The sequence below is a fragment of the Anolis carolinensis genome, chromosome 2, assembly GCF_035594765.1.
Source record: "Anolis carolinensis isolate JA03-04 chromosome 2, rAnoCar3.1.pri, whole genome shotgun sequence".
Classification (NCBI taxonomy): Eukaryota; Metazoa; Chordata; class Lepidosauria; order Squamata; family Dactyloidae; genus Anolis; species Anolis carolinensis.
In genome coordinates this window covers 31,528,894-31,547,183 of record NC_085842.1, presented here as the reverse complement: position 1 = coordinate 31,547,183, position 18,290 = coordinate 31,528,894, and the positions used below count along the sequence as shown (strand labels likewise).

Sequence of the window (18,290 nt, the reverse complement as noted above, 5' to 3'; positions counted from 1 at the left end):
GTTACTCTCCGAAAGCACACCGGAAGAGCCATGTTTTTACATCTTTCCTAAAGGCTAAAAGGGTGGGGGCTTGCCTGATTTCAATGGGCAGTGAGTTCCACAAACGGGGGGCCACAGCAGAAAAGGCCCTCTCCCTTGTTCCCACAAGGCGGGCCTGAGATATAGGCAGTGGCGACAGGAGGGCCTCCCCTGAACACTTGGAGGGCCCAAGTTTGCCCATACCTGCACTAAAAGGTAAAGGTAAAGGTTTCCCCTGATGTTAAGTCCAGTCGTGACCGACTCTGGGGGTTGGTGCTCATCTCCATTTCTAAGCCGAAGAGCTGGCATTGTCCATAGACACCTCCAAGGTCATGGACATGGAGCGCCGTTACCTTCCTGCCAGAGCGGTACCTATTGATCTACTCACATTGCATGTTTTCGAACTGCTAGGTTGGCAGGAGCTGGGGCTAACAGTGGGCGCTCATTCCGCTCCCAGGATTTGAACCTGGGACCTTTTGGTCTGCAAGTTCAGCAGCTCAGTGCTTTAACACACTTCGCCACTGGGGTTCCACTGACTGCCCTAGACTCACATAAAATCAATTACAATATAAGCCCTTTGAACACTACCTGCCAAAGAAATGCAGAGCAACTTCCCTGGTGGTCTAGTGGTCAGGATTCGGCGCTCTCACCACTGCGGCCCGGGTTCGATTCCCGGTCAGGGAACAAAGGTTTTTGGAAAGTCTTCAAAATAATTGCACTTATCCTCCAAAATATTTTTTTTCATTGCATCAGAAGATATTTCACATGGCTGTTATTCCCTCTCAGAACAGTGCATTTTCAAACTGCCTTTCCTTTTCAGAAGATAAAATTACACTTAACAATGGTTTTAAGAATCACAATAAAAATATAGGAACATATAGGTGCAGAATTTTTGTATATTCTGAAATAATTTCAGTGTTGGTTTTTGTTATTTTTTAAGTTGATGGTATTTTAAATATGTATCAGAAACAATAACAACAACATTAAACTGATGGCATAGGATGACAATTGAGTCTCCTTAAAATGTGTCTTTCAGTTTAGAGGAATTCCTAATTAATATGTATACATTGTATTGTATAGCAGAAGTGTGAAAAATGATTAATGAAACCATGACATTTGTTTAAAGTTTATTGAGATGCTAAACAACAACATGTCTGAGTTTTAACAAATATATTTATTTTGCAAACATTTGTGCAGGAATTTGTATAAATTTACTATATAATGTAATATATCGTCCTCATGGTACAGGTAGAACTATTATATTGTATCTTTTTTCATTTTGTTTTGTTTTGCTTATTGACTTTTCAACTGCCCATATGTAAAGGTCTGGTTTGAGAACCAAGCACAGAAAATCCAAATATGGTGAATCCTTTCGATTTGTGTCTTGTACGTTTTTCCTAGTCAACAGGTTAACTTTGTGGTTTGTTGTTATGGATCCTCAACGTATTGCAAATTTATGGAAATTGTTCATTGAACAACTATTGCTTTGTTCATTACCTTTGTCTTCCTCTGGGGCTGAGAGAGTGTGACTTGCCCAAAGCCATTCAGTGAGTTTCCAGGGCTGGTCTCCAGAGTTGTAGTTCAATGTAAAAACTGCCATGATGACTATGGTAAAACATCCACTGATTTTAATTATTCTCTATAGTGTTATGAAGGATAGAGATAGGGTGATCCAGTGGTTTGAGTGCTGGGCTAGGGATGCATCTACACTATAGAATTAATTTAGTGTGACACCACTTTAACTGCTATAGCTTAATGCTATGGAATCATGGGAATTGTAGTTTTACAAAGTCTAGCCTTCTCTTGCTTCATCAAACTACAACTCACAAGATTCCATAGCATTAAGCCGTGGCAGTTAAAGTGGGACCGAACTGCATTAATTCTACAGTACAGATGCACCCTGGGAGACCAGGATAAGAATCTCTTATCAAACATGGGAACTGATGATGGCTGTAAATTGGAGTTGACCCAATGGCACATAATAACTGATGTGAAGGAGCCTAAAGTTTATTTGGCAAAGATTTCCTAGGTTCTCCAGTGCAACTCCATGGTATGGTTCTGCTGGAAGTTGTTAGTTCAATAGGATTAATTCAATTTGTGGTTTGGCATATCCAGGAACATATCCCCCACAGATACATCAGTTGTACTGTATTAAGATCTATGCAGTACAGCCATGGAGGACTGGAAGTACAATTTGGCTCTCATACATACCTACCTCTTCCATTGACCTTTTCCATCTCCATGATCTGAATTGTATTCCCTTTTCCTGTTGTTTCTCGAAATATTTGTGATGAATGTGTAATATTATTTTGTGTGAATTTTGTCCTGTTTCTAATATTTATATAGGCATTTGAGATGTTTCCAAAGAGGAAACACAAGCCTTTCTCTTCGTTTTGTTTGAGGACATGCTAAGGATGTCATTATAAAAAAATCGGGATGGTGGAATAGCAATAGACAGCCTGTTGCATATCAAGACCTTATCATCACCAGAAGACACCAGCTCTGCTAAAATTGCGGGTTCGGGGAACCCGGCGTGTTGAGCTAATCCAGAAGGCCAAATCAGGACAGCTTAGAAGACAAAGAAAAAATTGTTCACATGAGCAACAGAGATAGCAACACCATGGTTCTCTGATGGTTGAATGTACACATTTTGTTTCATGCACAATATTATTAAAATACTGTATATACAATTACTTTCAGGCTATGTGTATAATTTGTGTTGGAAATTACAACCTACTTCAACCCTCCTCTAGTAATTTGTTAATCTATGATTCTGGTTGCTACTGTTTTGTATGTATGTTCTGGTATGCAGCTTCTTTTGCTCTATGTTTCCTGAAAGGTTGTGGGAGGGGCTGCAGACCACATGATCTGCTCAGACCTCAGACTCCATTTGAGTTTTTTCTTAGATGGACTGCTCAGACCAACACATGCCTGTTGTTGTAAGAAAGATGCCCTGTGCCATCTGAACACAGAGATTATCTCAAATATCTGAAACTAGACTGATAAGCTATGTACCAGTGTTATGCTGAGCACATGAAGGTTGTGAGTAAACCAAGTATGTTACTTTATCAAAGCCTACTTCATTTTTGTCTCTTGAGTACATGATCTAAAAACTAGTTATTTTATGGTAGTGTAGATATATTTTGGTGCACTGAAAAACACTTCTGAAACTCTGGTTTTTATGCACCAGAATATTATCTGTTTTCTTAACAGATCAGACACAATAGGATCTGTTTGAACCTTGCATATTACATTTGGTTGTATACCACTTGAGAAGATTCTACTCAAATTGGTTTTTGGCTCTTCTCTGAAAGATCAAGCGTTTCCAAAAGATTATGATCTCCAAATGGTTATGAATGCCATTTTCCAAAAATTTGTATATGAAACATCATTAAATTTTGTGCTTGGATTTGTGTCCCTTCTCCAAGATATCTCATTTTGTATATGGAAGTATTTCAAACTGGAAAAAAACCCCAAAATTTTGTTTCCAGGCATTTGGATAAGGGATACTCAACCTGTAATGATGAAAACCAGTTATGCTAGAAGTGGCTGCAGCCATTTTCTTTTGCCTGAACAAAGGCAATATTCTTCTTTTCCTGCGTAGTCGACCTGCAAGTTACTTTATTTGCAGTTTGCAGCAACTGAAGGACACTGTGTACAAAAGGGGAATTGGCGAAGAAAAGAGAAACTAGGATATTTTAAAAACAGCTGGAAATGTGGAATGATAAGGGATTAACTGGCGATGTGCCTGCCAAATTGGGACAGTTGGACAGCATGGTCAAAAATGCCCAAAAGCAAAAACAAAGCAAATGCAAAAGTGGCTAGAAGTCTAGTCTGTGAATTTAACCAGACAAAAATGGTACTAGAAAAAAGCATGTGTTAAGTTCTTTATTCAGAGTGTTGTGTCAAATAAGGAACTGGAAACTTTTAGGACTTTATGTGCAGATATGCATTCTTTTGCTATAAAATGTAATTTTTCAAGCCCTTTACTGGTGATTTGATACATTTTGATAGTTTTGATCAGTACATAATATTCTACTCCAACAAAGTTGTGCTACCTCTAACTCGTTTTTCATTTTTTTTCTTGGATTTTGTACCTTTTGGAAGCAAACTCCACATATGGATCCTGCTGGTTGTCTGCGTCTGCCCATGATTCTCCCAACTCTGGCTATGAATGGATAAAATTGTCAATAGTTCCCAATTCTACAATGTCCCGTCAGCTACCTTGGTGCAACGGGTCCCTTTCTATTCTGTGCCAACTGAGTGTTTTCCTTTCATTTTATACTTGTTTTTTAAATTCTGAAATTGCACAATTGTGCTAACAACAACAACAGTAGTAATAAATAAGGAACAGCCATATTGTGGTAAGGCAAGGGGTGCAGAAGTATGATTGCAGGATCACTGATTGGTGAATTGGCACAACTGCACTAATGAAGAGAGGTGTGTTATCGAGGGTGTTCAATGCGGTATGTAACCACTATCAAGTGATAATGCGACTATAGCGGAATATCAGGTTCATGTGATAAAGTTGTTAATCTGAATTTGAATTGACACTATAGTAAACAAAGTTGAAACAGGGACAACTGGGACATGACATTTGGGATTACAGCTGAAAGCTTTTATTGATGCACAGCCTACAGTGCAGGAACACTAAAGAATTTATCATTAGGTCTTAGGGACTACACAAACATAAAGTAAAATGTAATACATGTGAGATAATGTGTGAAAGGCAACAACCAACAAAGCAACTACTGCAGATATTCCTTCCATCTCTCGTAGTCTAAAAGCACCTCAAGTTTCCTTGTGGTCTAATACACATCATTTTACCATAAATCTGAACTTGCATATGTTACTTTTTGGATAACTACTTCCAGAATTTCCAAAAGTTGGTAGGTTCTTAGAGAAATTCTCTGAACTGTGGTCCAAAAAATTAATCTTTTCAGGCTCTGAGATAATAATATCACAATGGCATTAGGTATTTTATTTGTCCAGGCTTCCAATTCCTGCCTAATAGCCAGCGGTTGGTGGTTGAGGGCAGGAAGCTGTCATTCTAACAGCAGCCGCAGATTTCTGTAGATCTTGACCCTACGAGGTACTGTTCTTCCTCTATAGAGATCTTCTTTAAAGTTCCCCTTTCTCATTTGCTTTCATTCCCACATGGTCTTTCCCAGATGCAATGTTTATTTCCCTTGCTGCCCTCAGCCCTGACTTTATTACAGTGTCCAACCAGCCATGCAAATGGGAGGTATGCTCTCCTGCAAAATGGATTCTACCTTCTGGCATCTTGACAGACTCACTATAATCTATGAACTGGTAAGGGACGAAGGAAGTGATCGCACACATCGAATATGCATCCAGGCTCCATCGTTTTATCAACCAAGAATGACAGAAACTCTGGATCTCTTTTTTGGGTAGTTGGTGGATGGCTGACAGGTCATCCAGGATGATGTCAAGAATGTCCTCATCGCTGAGGGACAGGAAAAACAGAGAGTCATCGCTTTGGACATAGGAAGCCAAAAGAACCCCAGAACCACCAGAGAAGTTTTGGGCAAGGTAGTAGATGAATCGAGATGGGCGGTCAGTGATGGACATGCCACCACGAATGCCGTCATCTTCCCAGAACCTCTTTGAACAAGCAAGATAGACTTTGTTCAAACTCCTATGGTGGATAGACCGCAAAGCGTCTGTTTTGTTAAGGGAGAGGGGTGGGTCAAAGGAGATGCGGCGGGTGGCCCTGGCCGTAGAGGTGACAACAGCATAATCAGCTGTCACACTCGACAGCATTTTAGCCGGCGTTTGATAAACCACAGTGACAGCCTGGCCCCTCTGTTCTATCCTGACCACCCTGGCATTGAAGTGAACTGCTTCTGGAAAGGCTCTGTAAATGGCTCTTGGCAGCTGATCGAAGCCTCCGTCAATTTTATTAAATCTGAAAGACAACAAAGAAGCTCAAGTGAATGGTGGAAATATGGGATGCATATAGATCAACTCCACATCTTGTTTTTAAATTTTTGGAAGACTCCAAAAGTAACCAATAAACAGGTTATTGCAGCCATGGGCAAACTTCGGTCCTCCAGGTGTTTCTCCGCGACCGCCCCCCCCCCCCAACCGGAACTCCCTCTTCTCCTTTAAGAAACAGTTAAAGACACATCTATGCACCTTAGCGTATGGAGAGGAGGAGGATTAACATAATTGTCACCCCATAGTAGCTATGCTCTAAGTGAAACTACAATAAATACTGAACACTTTCTGCAACTTGGTCATTTAATTTGGTCCAGGTATACACTTGCTCTGTGCAATAATGTTTTTACTGAGTGTCATATTTAAAACTATTCTTTTTGCTAATTTGGAATTTTTATTATATTGAGTATGTTATCATTTTATACTTTTGATATTAAGTGAAGTAGTTGTGGCATTGAATGTTTGCCGTTTATACCGTACTAGCTGTGCCCGGCCACGCGTTGCCGTGGCGAAGTATGGTGGTATGGGAAATAAAGTATTGAGGAATTGGTGGTAGTTAAGGTAAAGGGTAAAGGTTTTCCCCTGATGTTAAGTCCAGTCATGTCTGACTCTGGGGGTTGGTGCTCATCTCCATTTCTAAGCTGAAGAGCCGGCGTTCTCTGTAGACTCCTCCAAGGTCATGTGGCATGACTGCATGGAGCGCCGTTATCTTCCCACTGGATCGGTACCTATAAATCTACTCTCATTTGCATGTTTTCAAACTTCTGGGTTGGCAGAAGCTGGGGCTAACAGTGGGGGCTCTCTCCGCTCCCCCAATTCAAACCTGCGACCTTTCGGTCCAGAGGTTCAGCAGCTCAGCGCTTTAACACACTGCATCATATTATTTTGTAAAGGTTGTGAATGTACAATATTTCTGATATTTTGTCTGTTGGAGGCAAGTATGAATGCTGCAATTAGGAGAAATGATTAGGATGTAATGGCCTTGCATCTTTAAAGCCTGGCTGTTTCCTTCCTGAGTGAATTTTTTGTTGGGAGGTGTTGGCTGGCCCGGATTGTTTCCTGTCTGGAATTCCCTTGTTTTCAGAGTGGTGTTCTTTGCGATATTAATTAGATAATCCGTGGAAGAGGCCTAAGTGAAGCCTAAGTCTGCCTGTCCCCTGGGGTGATTCGGTTGCTAGGAGACCAAGTGGGCGGAGCTTAGCCTTCTAACTGGCAGCAATTGGATAAAAAACGATTATTCCTCTCCCTCTAATTAGGACTTTATTTTTCTTTTCTTTTTGTGGTATCAACCTAGAGCCGTGGATGATGGGTTGTGTTGTCAAATTTCGAGGTTGGGGGGCCTGTAGTTTTGTTGTTTTGCCCGCTGCCCTGATGCCATCACTCTTTTATATATATAGATGTATGTTAGCCGCCCTGAGTCCCTCTGGGGAGAGAGGGCAGTCTAGAAATAAATTATTATTATTATTATTATTATTATTATTATTATTATTATTATTATTATTATTATAAAAATCATACAGCTGAAAATACATTAAGTGCCATCAAGCCCAACCAAACCCCTGCTATGCAGAAAGACACAATCCAAGGACTCCCAACAGATGGCAATCCAGCCTCCGATTTAAAAACCAGAGCTGATCCAGCTTAGCTTCCAAGATCAAATGGGACCTGGTGCCTAAATTTGAAGCTGGCCCAAATACCTTCTAGTCCTCAGAAGAGATGATGTTATACCAGCAAAGAGCATTCTTCCTCGTTTACGCAATTTTTGCTTACCCATTTGAAAAAACGAAGTTTTGAGAGTTTCTCAGGCTCTCGATGAAAGACAGATAATAGCCTGAATCTTCATTTAAAATGTCCCCAATCATCTGGACAGCTCCGTGACTCAGATTTGCCACCTGTACTAAATATTGCTGTGGGAGGGGAAAGAATGCCAGGCTCCATGAGCAAACTGCAGGACAAAATCTGAGCAAATTATTTCAGAATTAGAGTTAGTATAAAAGCACCACTCCATATATTCTTTTTTTAAATTATTTTTATTGTTATCATTATTTGAGAAAAAGTTACAATTATATAAACATATTCTATACATTTCCCCCTCTTTTATTTACATTCACCCCTGTGCTCCCCTTCTCCAGAGCCATCTCTTCTTCTGTAGTCCCACCAAAAGTTCAATTCTTCATTTGGAGGTAAATTCCCATCTTCTTTTTCCAATAATTTTTCTAGAAATTTTCCTCCAAATACTTTCAAAATCACCCCCCCCCCCAAATAATCTCTTCTTTACTTTTAAATTTGATGTTAGCTTGTCATTCAGTGCTATTCGCCAAACTTCTTTATACCAGTCATTAAATTGTATTTTCATTTCTACTTTCCAATATTTTGCAATTAGTAATTTAGCTGCTGTTAATATAATGCCTATTAAATTTTTTCCCTCTTATCTTTCTCATCCTCTTTTTAAATTAAAAGTAATATTTTCACTGGATTCCTTCTGATTTTTATATTCATAATATTTTCTATTTCCCTTATAACCAATTCCCAAAAATCTTTTACATGTTTACAATCCCACCACATATGCATATAGGTTCCAATTTCCTGGCACCCTCGCCAGCATTTTTCATTATTATTCTTATTCACAATATTTAACCTTCTCGGTGTTAAATACCACTTCCAAATTAATTTATAATAATTTTCTTTTATTCTAATTGACATGTTTTTTAATTGTTGTGTTTTCCATATCTCCTCCCATTCTTTTTCCATTATCTTTTTTCCTACTTCCTCCTCCCATGATTCTCTTAATGTTAATCTTTTCTTTTTTTTCTATGTCTTTAATTAGTATTTTATATATTTTACTTGTTGTTCCTTTTAATTGCTCACTATTTTCTCTTTTTAATGCTTGTATTATTAATTCCTCAAATTGCGTTATTTGTTTTCCAGTTTTATTTTGGGCCCACCAGTTTTCATTCCCCACTCCATATATTCTAAGAAGGGTTTGAATCCATGCATGAGGAGTTAACGGTACTAGACCTGTTCCTTCAAGGGGTAGAACAGGCCTTTGTCTGAAATACGTGGAGTCCCATTAGGTCATTTTCCAGAGATGAATGTTCCCAGTCTAAGGAGGAAACTCTGGATGCATCTACACTGCAGAATTAATGCAGCTTGACACGATTTAACGACCATGGCTCAATGGTTTGGAGTGCTGGGAGTTGTAGTTTGTCTGAAAAGGCTTAAGACCTGGTAAAGCTAGAACTCAAATGCTTCCATAGCATTGAGCGATGGCAGTCAAAGTCCTAAATGCACCCTCAGAAATCTAGAAATCTTTCTACTAAGGAAAGGTTCTCCTCAGAAGGCTTATGAATGTTCTCAAAGACAAAACAGGTGCATCTACACTGTAAAACCAAAGAGTGCTTCCACAGCAATTAGCTATAATAGTTAAAATGGTGTTAAACCCCTTTCATTCTGCAGTGTAGATGCACCCCCAGTAAAACCCTCAAACCACTGGTTCCATATTAGCTACTGATAATTGAAATAGGTCAATACCAACTGTAAATGTTAAAATACTTCAGACTGGAAGCATTTAGAAACGTTTCTATTACCTTGGTTGAAAAAGTGTCATATTTCTGCAGGATGTAGCTACAGTTTGTCTGGCTCACCTCTTCAGCAACCTAGGATGACAACCGAGAAGAGGTCAGAAAAAATAACAGTAACAAAAATGTAAACTGGGTTGGGGGGAAGAGAGGGAAAATTAAGTATTTAGATAAAACACATAATGATAAACAAAGCAAAAATGCAAAGAAAAGATAATAACAGAACTGTTATGTGATCTCAGCTCTGCTATATCGTGGGTTCAAGTTCCTGCGGTGCTGTATGGCCATGTTTCAGAAGCAATATCAGGAGAGAAAACTCACAGCAACCCAAAAACAATTTATGTTGGCAAACTTTTATGGGTTCTTAGGGAGTGGCTCTGTCAACTTCCTGGCTGCATCATACGAAAATACATCATACACTTCCTGGCTGCATCATACGAAAATACATCACACAGTCCTAAATGCTTGGGAAGTGTTCGACTTGTGATTTTGCGATACGAAATCCAGCATATCTATCTTGTTTGCTGTGTCATACTATGTTGTTGTGTCAATAATAATAATAATAATAATAATAATTTTAGTTCTCACCCACCTCGCCTTGTGGCTAGAGGCGGGTTATCATTTAAAAAGATTCTACAAAATACATACTAAAATACACAGAACAAAAATGAAACATAAGACATAAATTTAAAATTAAACTTGTGAATAAAACTGGTTGGGTAGGCTTGCCGGAAGAAATAGGTCTTAGATGTTTTTTAATTCCAAAAGCTAATTTAGCTGTAATATCTCTTTTGCGTGGAACATTGTGTGAAACTAAATATTCAAGATTGTACATACTTCCAGTTTGGTTGTTAATCATAGTTTGTTTCATTCAAGTCATAAGTAAAATCATTAGCACCTATCTGGGAAATACCTGGTAATTTTTCTAATTTATTATAGTAGTAAGCAACCAAGAAGCTGTACTATTAGCCGAGTGGAACGTAGAAAAGTTTCATATTATGGATTATAGTGCCCTAATCCCAGCAGCCACGAAGGCTGAAGTCTCTAAAAAGATGACTTTCCAGCCTTTATTCTGCCGATTAAGCCTTCTTCTTCCAACTTGAAGAAACTTGTACCCAACTTCTACCAGCATACCATCCTGAGCACACCTGATTTGATCTCATTTTTTGCAACTTAAAGAGGAAGAATTAAGTAGGATTTAAATGGGAATTCACCAAAGAAAGCTTGGAAATAATTCTGCCTGGAGCTCTGAAGGATTTCAACAAATCAGATCTTGACAGTACTGGCTAAGGTAGATCTTGATCTATTCAATATAAGGCAATTTTGCCATATTTTATGAGGAAATAGTGTAATGCCACAGACTTTCACTTTCACATCCTCAATCAAACAGTTGAGGATATGAGCATTCTGGATTTGGACCTTACTACAGAGTCATATCTGTAACAAGGATCACGTAGGATGTTGTGTGGTTTCTGGGCTATATAGCCGTGTTCTAGTAGCATTTTCTCCTGATGTTTCACCTGCATCTGTGTCTGGCATCTTCAGAGGATCTAATGGTGGTAAAGCAAGTGGAGTATATATACCTGTGGAATGTCCAGGGTGGGAGGAAAGAACCACTGTCTGTCAAACAAGTGTAAAGCTAGATTTTTATATGTTGAGTGGATCCCACCCGTTAGCATGTGAGGAGCATTTGCATGGAAGTAGCCTGACCTTTGTTCCTTTTGAATTATTTGCTGCTTAGCAACGTCCTTTGTCTGGGTGGTGTTCACTGGCCCTTGATTCCTTGCTGTCTGGAGACCTCCTATGTCTGGGTGGTGTTCATTAGTCACTGTAATCAATGATAGTGGATACATACTGTATTGAGCACCCTTGATATTCTACCTCTTTTCAGTAATGCAATTGTACTTGCCAATCCATGGTCCCGCCGTTGTACTTCTACACATCCTCGTAATCCCACCTTATCACACTAAAGGTAAAGGTAAAGGTTTCCCCTGAAGTTAAGTCCAGTCGTGACTGACTCTGGGGGTTGGTGCTCATCTCCATTTCTAAGCCGAAGAGCTGGCGTTGTCCATAGACATCTCCAGGTCATGTGGCTGGCATGACTGCATGGAACGCCGTTACCTTCCCGCCGGAGCTGTACTTATTGATCTACTCACATTTGCATGTTTTCGAACTGCTAGGTTGGCAGGAGCTGGGACTAACAGCGGGCGCTCATTCCGCTCCCGGGATTTGAACCTGGGACCTTTTGGTCTGCAAGTTCAGCAGCTCAGCGCTTTAACACACTGTGCTGTAATATTGTTGTTGTTGTTGTTGTTGTTGTTATTATTACTACTATTATTGGCACAATTAAATAATTCCATCATTTAAAAAGGCAAATATAAGTATCTGCCCATCTAACAATAGGATGCCTGGCCATGATTATTTTGCACTTTATTGACTATTTTAACCGTAAAACTACCTCTCCCATGTTGAAGTTTTCTGCACTCTGGCTCAGATCCGTGTTTTTAGCCTTCCCGTTTTTAATCATTTTATGCTGTATACCGACTTTTATGACTGTTCATTGATGTTGATGTTTTATTGATGCGAAATTTGTTTTATTTTCGATTTTTGTTTTACTGCTTTATTGCTGCTATTGTATTGTTGTCGGGCATGGCCCTTGTAAGCTGCTCCGAGTCCCTTAGGGGAGATGGGGAGGGGTATAAAAATAAAGTTGTTGTTGTTGTTATTATTATTATTATTATTATTATTATTATTATTATTGATTAAAATGAAAACAACCAGCTTGGGAACAGTGAGGTGATGGGGGAAGAGGAATCCCACCTTGATGTCACTTTAATGCTGACACAGAAGTGGAAGGAATTTATCAAACCAAGGTAGCCAATGTGAACCATTGATGGGTTTTACACATTAGGAGCTCGTGACAGGAGAATTATGGAGGAGACGGAAGGGCGGACTGGTAGTGGGATGCATATAGCATCCCATTATCTTGTAATAATGACATGATAGGGTTGTTGTATGTCTTTTGGGCTGTGTCGCCATGTTCCAGAAGTATTCTCTCCTGACGTTTCGCCCACATCTATGGCAGGCATCCAATGAATGTGGGCGAAAGGTCAGGAGAGAATACTTCTGGAACATGGCCACACAGCCCGAAAGACATACAACAACCCTGTGATCCTGGCCATGAAAGCCTTCGACAACACAATGACATGATAGTCCAGCTGCAATACCTGTTTGCTTGCCTCATGCGATAAAGTCCTTAATTTAGCTAAGGACCTTACAGGTTCAGTATGGATAGCTTTCCAAAGCTTATTGGGCTAGGAAAATAACAGAATCATTGAATTATAGATTTGGAATAGACCACAACAACCATCCAGTGTTGCTCTCTACCGTAGCCAAAACATGCCCAGCAAATTTAGTCTTTGCACTGTATGTGTTCAGGTCTGGAACTGGACCTTGCAAACATGCATTCTTTGATTTCTGTATTTCATTATTGAGACTGGATTGTCTTGTGTTGTGTTCATAATCTAGACCAGGGCTTCTTGAGCTTTTCCACTCAGGACCAATTTTAGCCCAAGACATCTTTACACAACCCCGGATATGCAAGTATATCAAATACAGTAGAGTCTCACTTATCCAACATTAATTTGTCCAACGTTCTGGATTATCCAATGCAGTTTGCCTCCTGCCCTGATCCACAGCTGTTTCTTTAGGCAGCAAGGACTGAACTTTTTACGGATTTAATTTCTGACAATGTCGCTACTGTAAATTCATTTTATGCAGTTCTTTCTTTATTTGTAGTCAATTTGTTAATAGCTAATGTTTTTTTAGTCAATGTTTTCAATATATTGCGATGTTTTGTTTCTAAATTCATAAATACAGTAATTACTACAGAACGTTACTGTGTTTTGGACTTCATTTTCTGTCGATTTGTTGTAAACCATGATGTTTTTGATGCTTAATTTGTAAAATCATAATGTAATTTGATGTTTAATAGGCTTTTCCTTAATCCCTCGTTATTATCCAACATTTTTGCTTATCCAACATTCTGCCGGCCCGTTTATGTTGGATAAGTGAGACTCTACTGTAGGTATAAAAACTAAACGTTTACTTATAACAAACCAGCATTTGCAAGGCTTGTTAAACACGCTGATTTTCTCTTTTACTGTTGCCAAATTTTTCGGGACCCTAACATTGAGGTAAAGTGGCCCATTTTGGACTCGAGACCCACAGTTTAAAAAGCAGTGATCTAGACCAAAGACAGGAAACTCCCAAGGACAGACTTACTTCTTAATTTTACTGATGCAAACTCTCTCATCAAGATAGGTGTTTCCTCTGGGATTTACATGGATCAAAACAAAAATCTCAGAACATTAACTGCAAACACACCTAATTTCAGCCACTAATCAGTGTACGGCATGTCAAGATCCTATGACCCAACCCTCACTCTGAGGCATTTTAGGAAATCAAAATTACAGTTTCCCAACTAAATTTCTCAGTATATGATTTTGTTAATTTGAGTCATTTTTTAAAGGATATATACGTGAGGTGGCAACAGCGAGCAATCGGGGAACATAAGGATTCCAGGTTAATATCATCCCAAACCTTGCAATTTCAGGGCCAAAGCCTGAAACTTAGATACTATCGCAGCGGATGTCATGATTACAGGCGATGACAACTGGCATTGAAGTTGCACTGTCATATTTAGTGATGGTTCCTATCAGATGATATAATGCACATCACAGAGTTGCTGTATGGTCATGTTCCAGAAGCATTCTCTCCTGGCGTTTCACCTGTATCTATGGCAGGCATCCTCAGAGGTTGTGAGGTCTGGAACATGGCCATACAGCCCGAAAAACTCGCAGCAACCAGGTGATTCCGGCCATGAAAGCCTTCGACAACACATTCATGCAAATCAGTTTATTTAATCTTTTACAAGAAAATATATGATATAGATAAAAGAGATATATATATATATATATATATATATATATATATATATATATATAACCAAAAATCACAAAGTTGTCTGGTGTTTTAATAATATTTTGAAAATGTTTATTGACACGATTTTACTCGTAACATAAATTAATTTAATTTCCTTTATATGCTGTATATTATGTTATGGTGTTGTAAGCTGAGAACAAAATGTAAAGGAATTATTAAATATTGTAACCCATGGTGTCTTTTGGTTCACCCTGGATATATTATAGAGAAATAATTGGTTTTCATTGCTGAAACCACAAAATTACTCTATCTATCTATCTATCTATCTATCTATCTATCTATCTATCTATCTATCTATCTATCTATCAGGAGTAGTGTAAGTGTGATAAGGTGGAGTTATGAAGATATGCAGAAGTATGAACATGGGACCACAGACTGGCGTATTGGTATAATTCTGCAAATGAAGAGAGGTGCAATATCAAAGTTGCTCATCCCAGTGGATATCCGCTATTCATGATCAGGAAATTGCCATGGAATCGCAGTTTTGTGTGATAAAGTTTTACGTTATTCAAGTATAAAAAAACAAAAAGTAACAAAAGATAATATATAAATAAACACACCTTTTCAAAAGCAATACTTTAGATTCCTTTTCTCAGAATACGGGCCAAACCCTCAGATTTGGGACTCTAATGGACCATCATTTTAGAGGCGAGTCTGCAGAGCACTAGAGAGTCTTGCCTTTTGTGAGTGCTTTGACTCAATCGGCATTTGCTTCTTTCCATTATTACACTTCTATATTTGGAAAAGAACACAGATGAATTTCTAACAAAAAGTATCTGTAGAAGGCATACAGACCTTTTTGAGGGACTCAGAATACAGCTGTGTAGCGGTTTTGCCTTTTTCTGAGGGATACACATCATAGCCCAGCAGGCTGGGATCCTGATTGACTTCCCAGATTCTTCTCCTGACGTTATTAAGCAAATACCAGCCGCTATCATCATCATGTTGAAGTTCTGACATTCTTAGGCCAAACTTTTTAGAATATTCATGGACAATTCTGGGATAAGAGAAAGGAAAATCATGGGAGTAATATTTTACAGGCATATTCCTAAAAAAATCCCCAACCTTAAATGAAGGAACTGCAATGGCCCTTACTTGCACAAAGCTTCTAATATGAATTCCCTATTAATGGAGCTAATAGCTAAAGAATGCTCAGACTTTCGTACAGTGGTATTTATTTGACATGCCAGTAAGGTAATGCTCAAGATCCTGCAAGGTAGACTCCAGCAAGACATGGAGTTGCCAGATGTACAAGAAAAGGCAGAGGAACGAGAGACCAAATTGCCAATATCCGCTGGATAATGGAGGAAGCCAGGGAGTTTCAGAAAAACATCTGTTTCTGCTTTATTGACTATTCTAAAGCCTTTGACTGTGTGGATCATAATAAATTGTGGGAAGTTCTTGGTGGTATGGGGATACCAAGTCACCTTGTCTGTCTCCTGAGGAATTTGTATAATGACCAAGTAGCTACAGTAAGAACAGACCACGGAACAACAGACTGGTTCAAAATTGGGAAAGGAGTATGGCAGGGCTGTATTCTCTCACCCTCCCTATTCAATTTATTTGCAGAACACATCATGCGACGTGCGGGGTTTGATGAATCCAAAGCTGGACTTAAAATTGCTGGAACAAACATTAACAACCTTAGATATGCAAATGATACCACTCTGATGGCTAAAAGTGAGGAGGAGCTGAGGAGCCTTATCACCAAGGTGAAAGAAGAAAGTGCAAAAGCTGGGCTGCAGTTAAACATTAAGAAAACCAAGATTATGGCAACCAGACCGATTGATAACTGGCAAATAGAGGGAGAAAACGTGGAGGCAGTGACAGACTTTGTATTTCTAGTCACAAAGATTACTGCAGACGCAGACTGCAGCCAGGAAATCAGAAGATGTTTACTTCTTGGGAGGAGAGCAATGACCAATCTCAATAAAACAGTGAAGAGTAGAGACATCACACTGGCAACGAAAGTCCGCATAGTTAAAGCAAAGGTATTCCCCGTAGTAACCTATGGATACAAGAGCTGGACCATAAGGAAGGCTGAGCGAAGGAAGATAGACGCTTTTGAACTTTGGTGCTGGAGGAAAATCCTGAGAGTGCATTGGACCACAAGAAGATCCAACCAGTCCATCCTCCAGGAAATGGTGCCCGGCTGTTCACTGGAGGGAAAGATATTAGAGGCAAAGATGAAGTAGTTTGGCCACATCATGAGAAGAAGGGAAAGCTTGGAGAAGGCAATGATGCTGGGGAAAATGGAAGAAAAAAGGAAGAGGGGTCGGCCAAGGACAAGATGGATGGATGGTATCCTTGAAGTGACTGGCTTGACCTTGAAGGAACTGGGGGTGGCGACAGCCAACAGGGAGCTCTGGTGTGGGCTGGTCCGTGAAGTCACAAAGAATCGGAAGCGACAATGAATAAACAACAATTAATGGAACATTTCTTTTCCTTCTGAGGCAACAACATTTTGGAAAACCTCCAATTTCTGCATGCTTTTGCCTTATTACAAAAGTATTAAAACCGCAGAAGAGAAGGTTGAGAGGAGACATGAGAGATATGTTTAAATATGTGAAAGGGTGTCATAAGGAAGAGGGAGCACGCTTGTTTTCTGCTGCCCTGGGGACTAGGACTGGGTTCAATGGGTTCAAATTACAGGAAAGGAGATTCCACTTGAACTTTAGGAAGAACCTCCTGACCGTAAGAGCTGTTCAACAGTGGAACTCTCAGCCTCAGAGTGTAGTAGAAGCTTCATTTTTGGAGGCTTTTAAGCAGAGGCTGGATGGCCATCTGTCAGGGGTGCTTTGAATGGGCTTTTCCTGCATGGCAGGGAGTTGGACTAGATAGCCCATGCAGTCTCATTCAACTATGTGCTGATGTATTTTTATTTTTTTATTACGTTGCATATGACCGTTTCTTTGGTAGTGTGAAAGTTCAGGGGTGCACAGATTCAGACCCCTTGAAGTTACGCAGTTCTTGCATAAATAAAAACAGAACAAAAACAAAAAGGGAGAATATGTGAAGTCGAGGAAAGTACAGACTGAGAGGAGTCATTGCCCTCACAAATCCTTTGTGAGGTGAGAAAAGGAGTAAAGCAGGCACACTCTCATCTCAAGCAAGATGGAAGAAGCCATTTTTGGAGACAGGCGTGATAACATTCATAGGTATTTTAAGATCAGCAAGCAATATATATCCCACCCCCAATTGTATAAATAAATAGATCCCTTCTTTTTCTATATCTTTTCCTAAAGATGCTCTCTCTAAGTATTTTTAAAAGGAGAGGAATTTTTTTTGTTACACCCATTCTATTACCTTGATTTATCCAAAAAAATCCATAATTTTGGCTCCAAAACCTGCTTCTGATTTATATACGAGGTTAACTATACATTGCATACATAGTACAGAAGACTCTCAGTTAACTGGCACTTGTGGGGATTGAGCGCTATTACCTTCCTGCCGGAGTGGGACCTATTGATCTATTCACATTTGTATGTTTTCAAACTGCTAGGTTGGCAGAAGCTGGGGCTAACAGTGGGAGCTCACCCTGCTCTTCGGATTCAAACTGCTAACCTTTCAGTCAGCAAGTTCAGCAGCTCAGCAGATTAACCTAATGTGCCACCGGGGGCTCCCAGCCCCATACTATACCATACTGTAAATGCTGTATTGACTTGCTATTAATATTGAAACACAATAATTAAAAGCAATGTGAGAAAAATACAAATTAATGTAAGTCAG

The 18,290-nt window shown here is 39.4% G+C and overlaps 1 protein-coding gene and 1 non-coding gene across 2 annotated transcripts in view; one reads left to right on the top strand and one right to left on the bottom strand.

The window, feature by feature from the left end:
* Window positions 1-630: 630 nt before the first annotated feature.
* On the top strand, window positions 631-702 carry trnae-cuc (transfer RNA glutamic acid (anticodon CUC)). Its single transcript has one exon. It is a non-coding gene; the product is annotated as a tRNA-Glu (tRNA).
* A 3,912-nt stretch (window positions 703-4,614) lies between these two features.
* LOC100563852 (L-amino-acid oxidase) overlaps window positions 4,615-18,290 on the bottom strand; it is a 30,034-nt gene continuing 16,358 nt past the window's right edge. The window contains exons 4-7 of the mRNA XM_062969341.1: window positions 15,357-15,558; window positions 9,567-9,635; window positions 7,750-7,886; window positions 4,615-5,947 (exon numbers count right to left, since the gene is read on the bottom strand). Of these exons, the coding sequence (XP_062825411.1) occupies window positions 5,140-5,947; window positions 7,750-7,886; window positions 9,567-9,635; window positions 15,357-15,558 (1,216 nt within the window). The 3' untranslated portion in view covers window positions 4,615-5,139. The remainder of the gene's footprint in view (window positions 5,948-7,749; window positions 7,887-9,566; window positions 9,636-15,356; window positions 15,559-18,290) is intronic.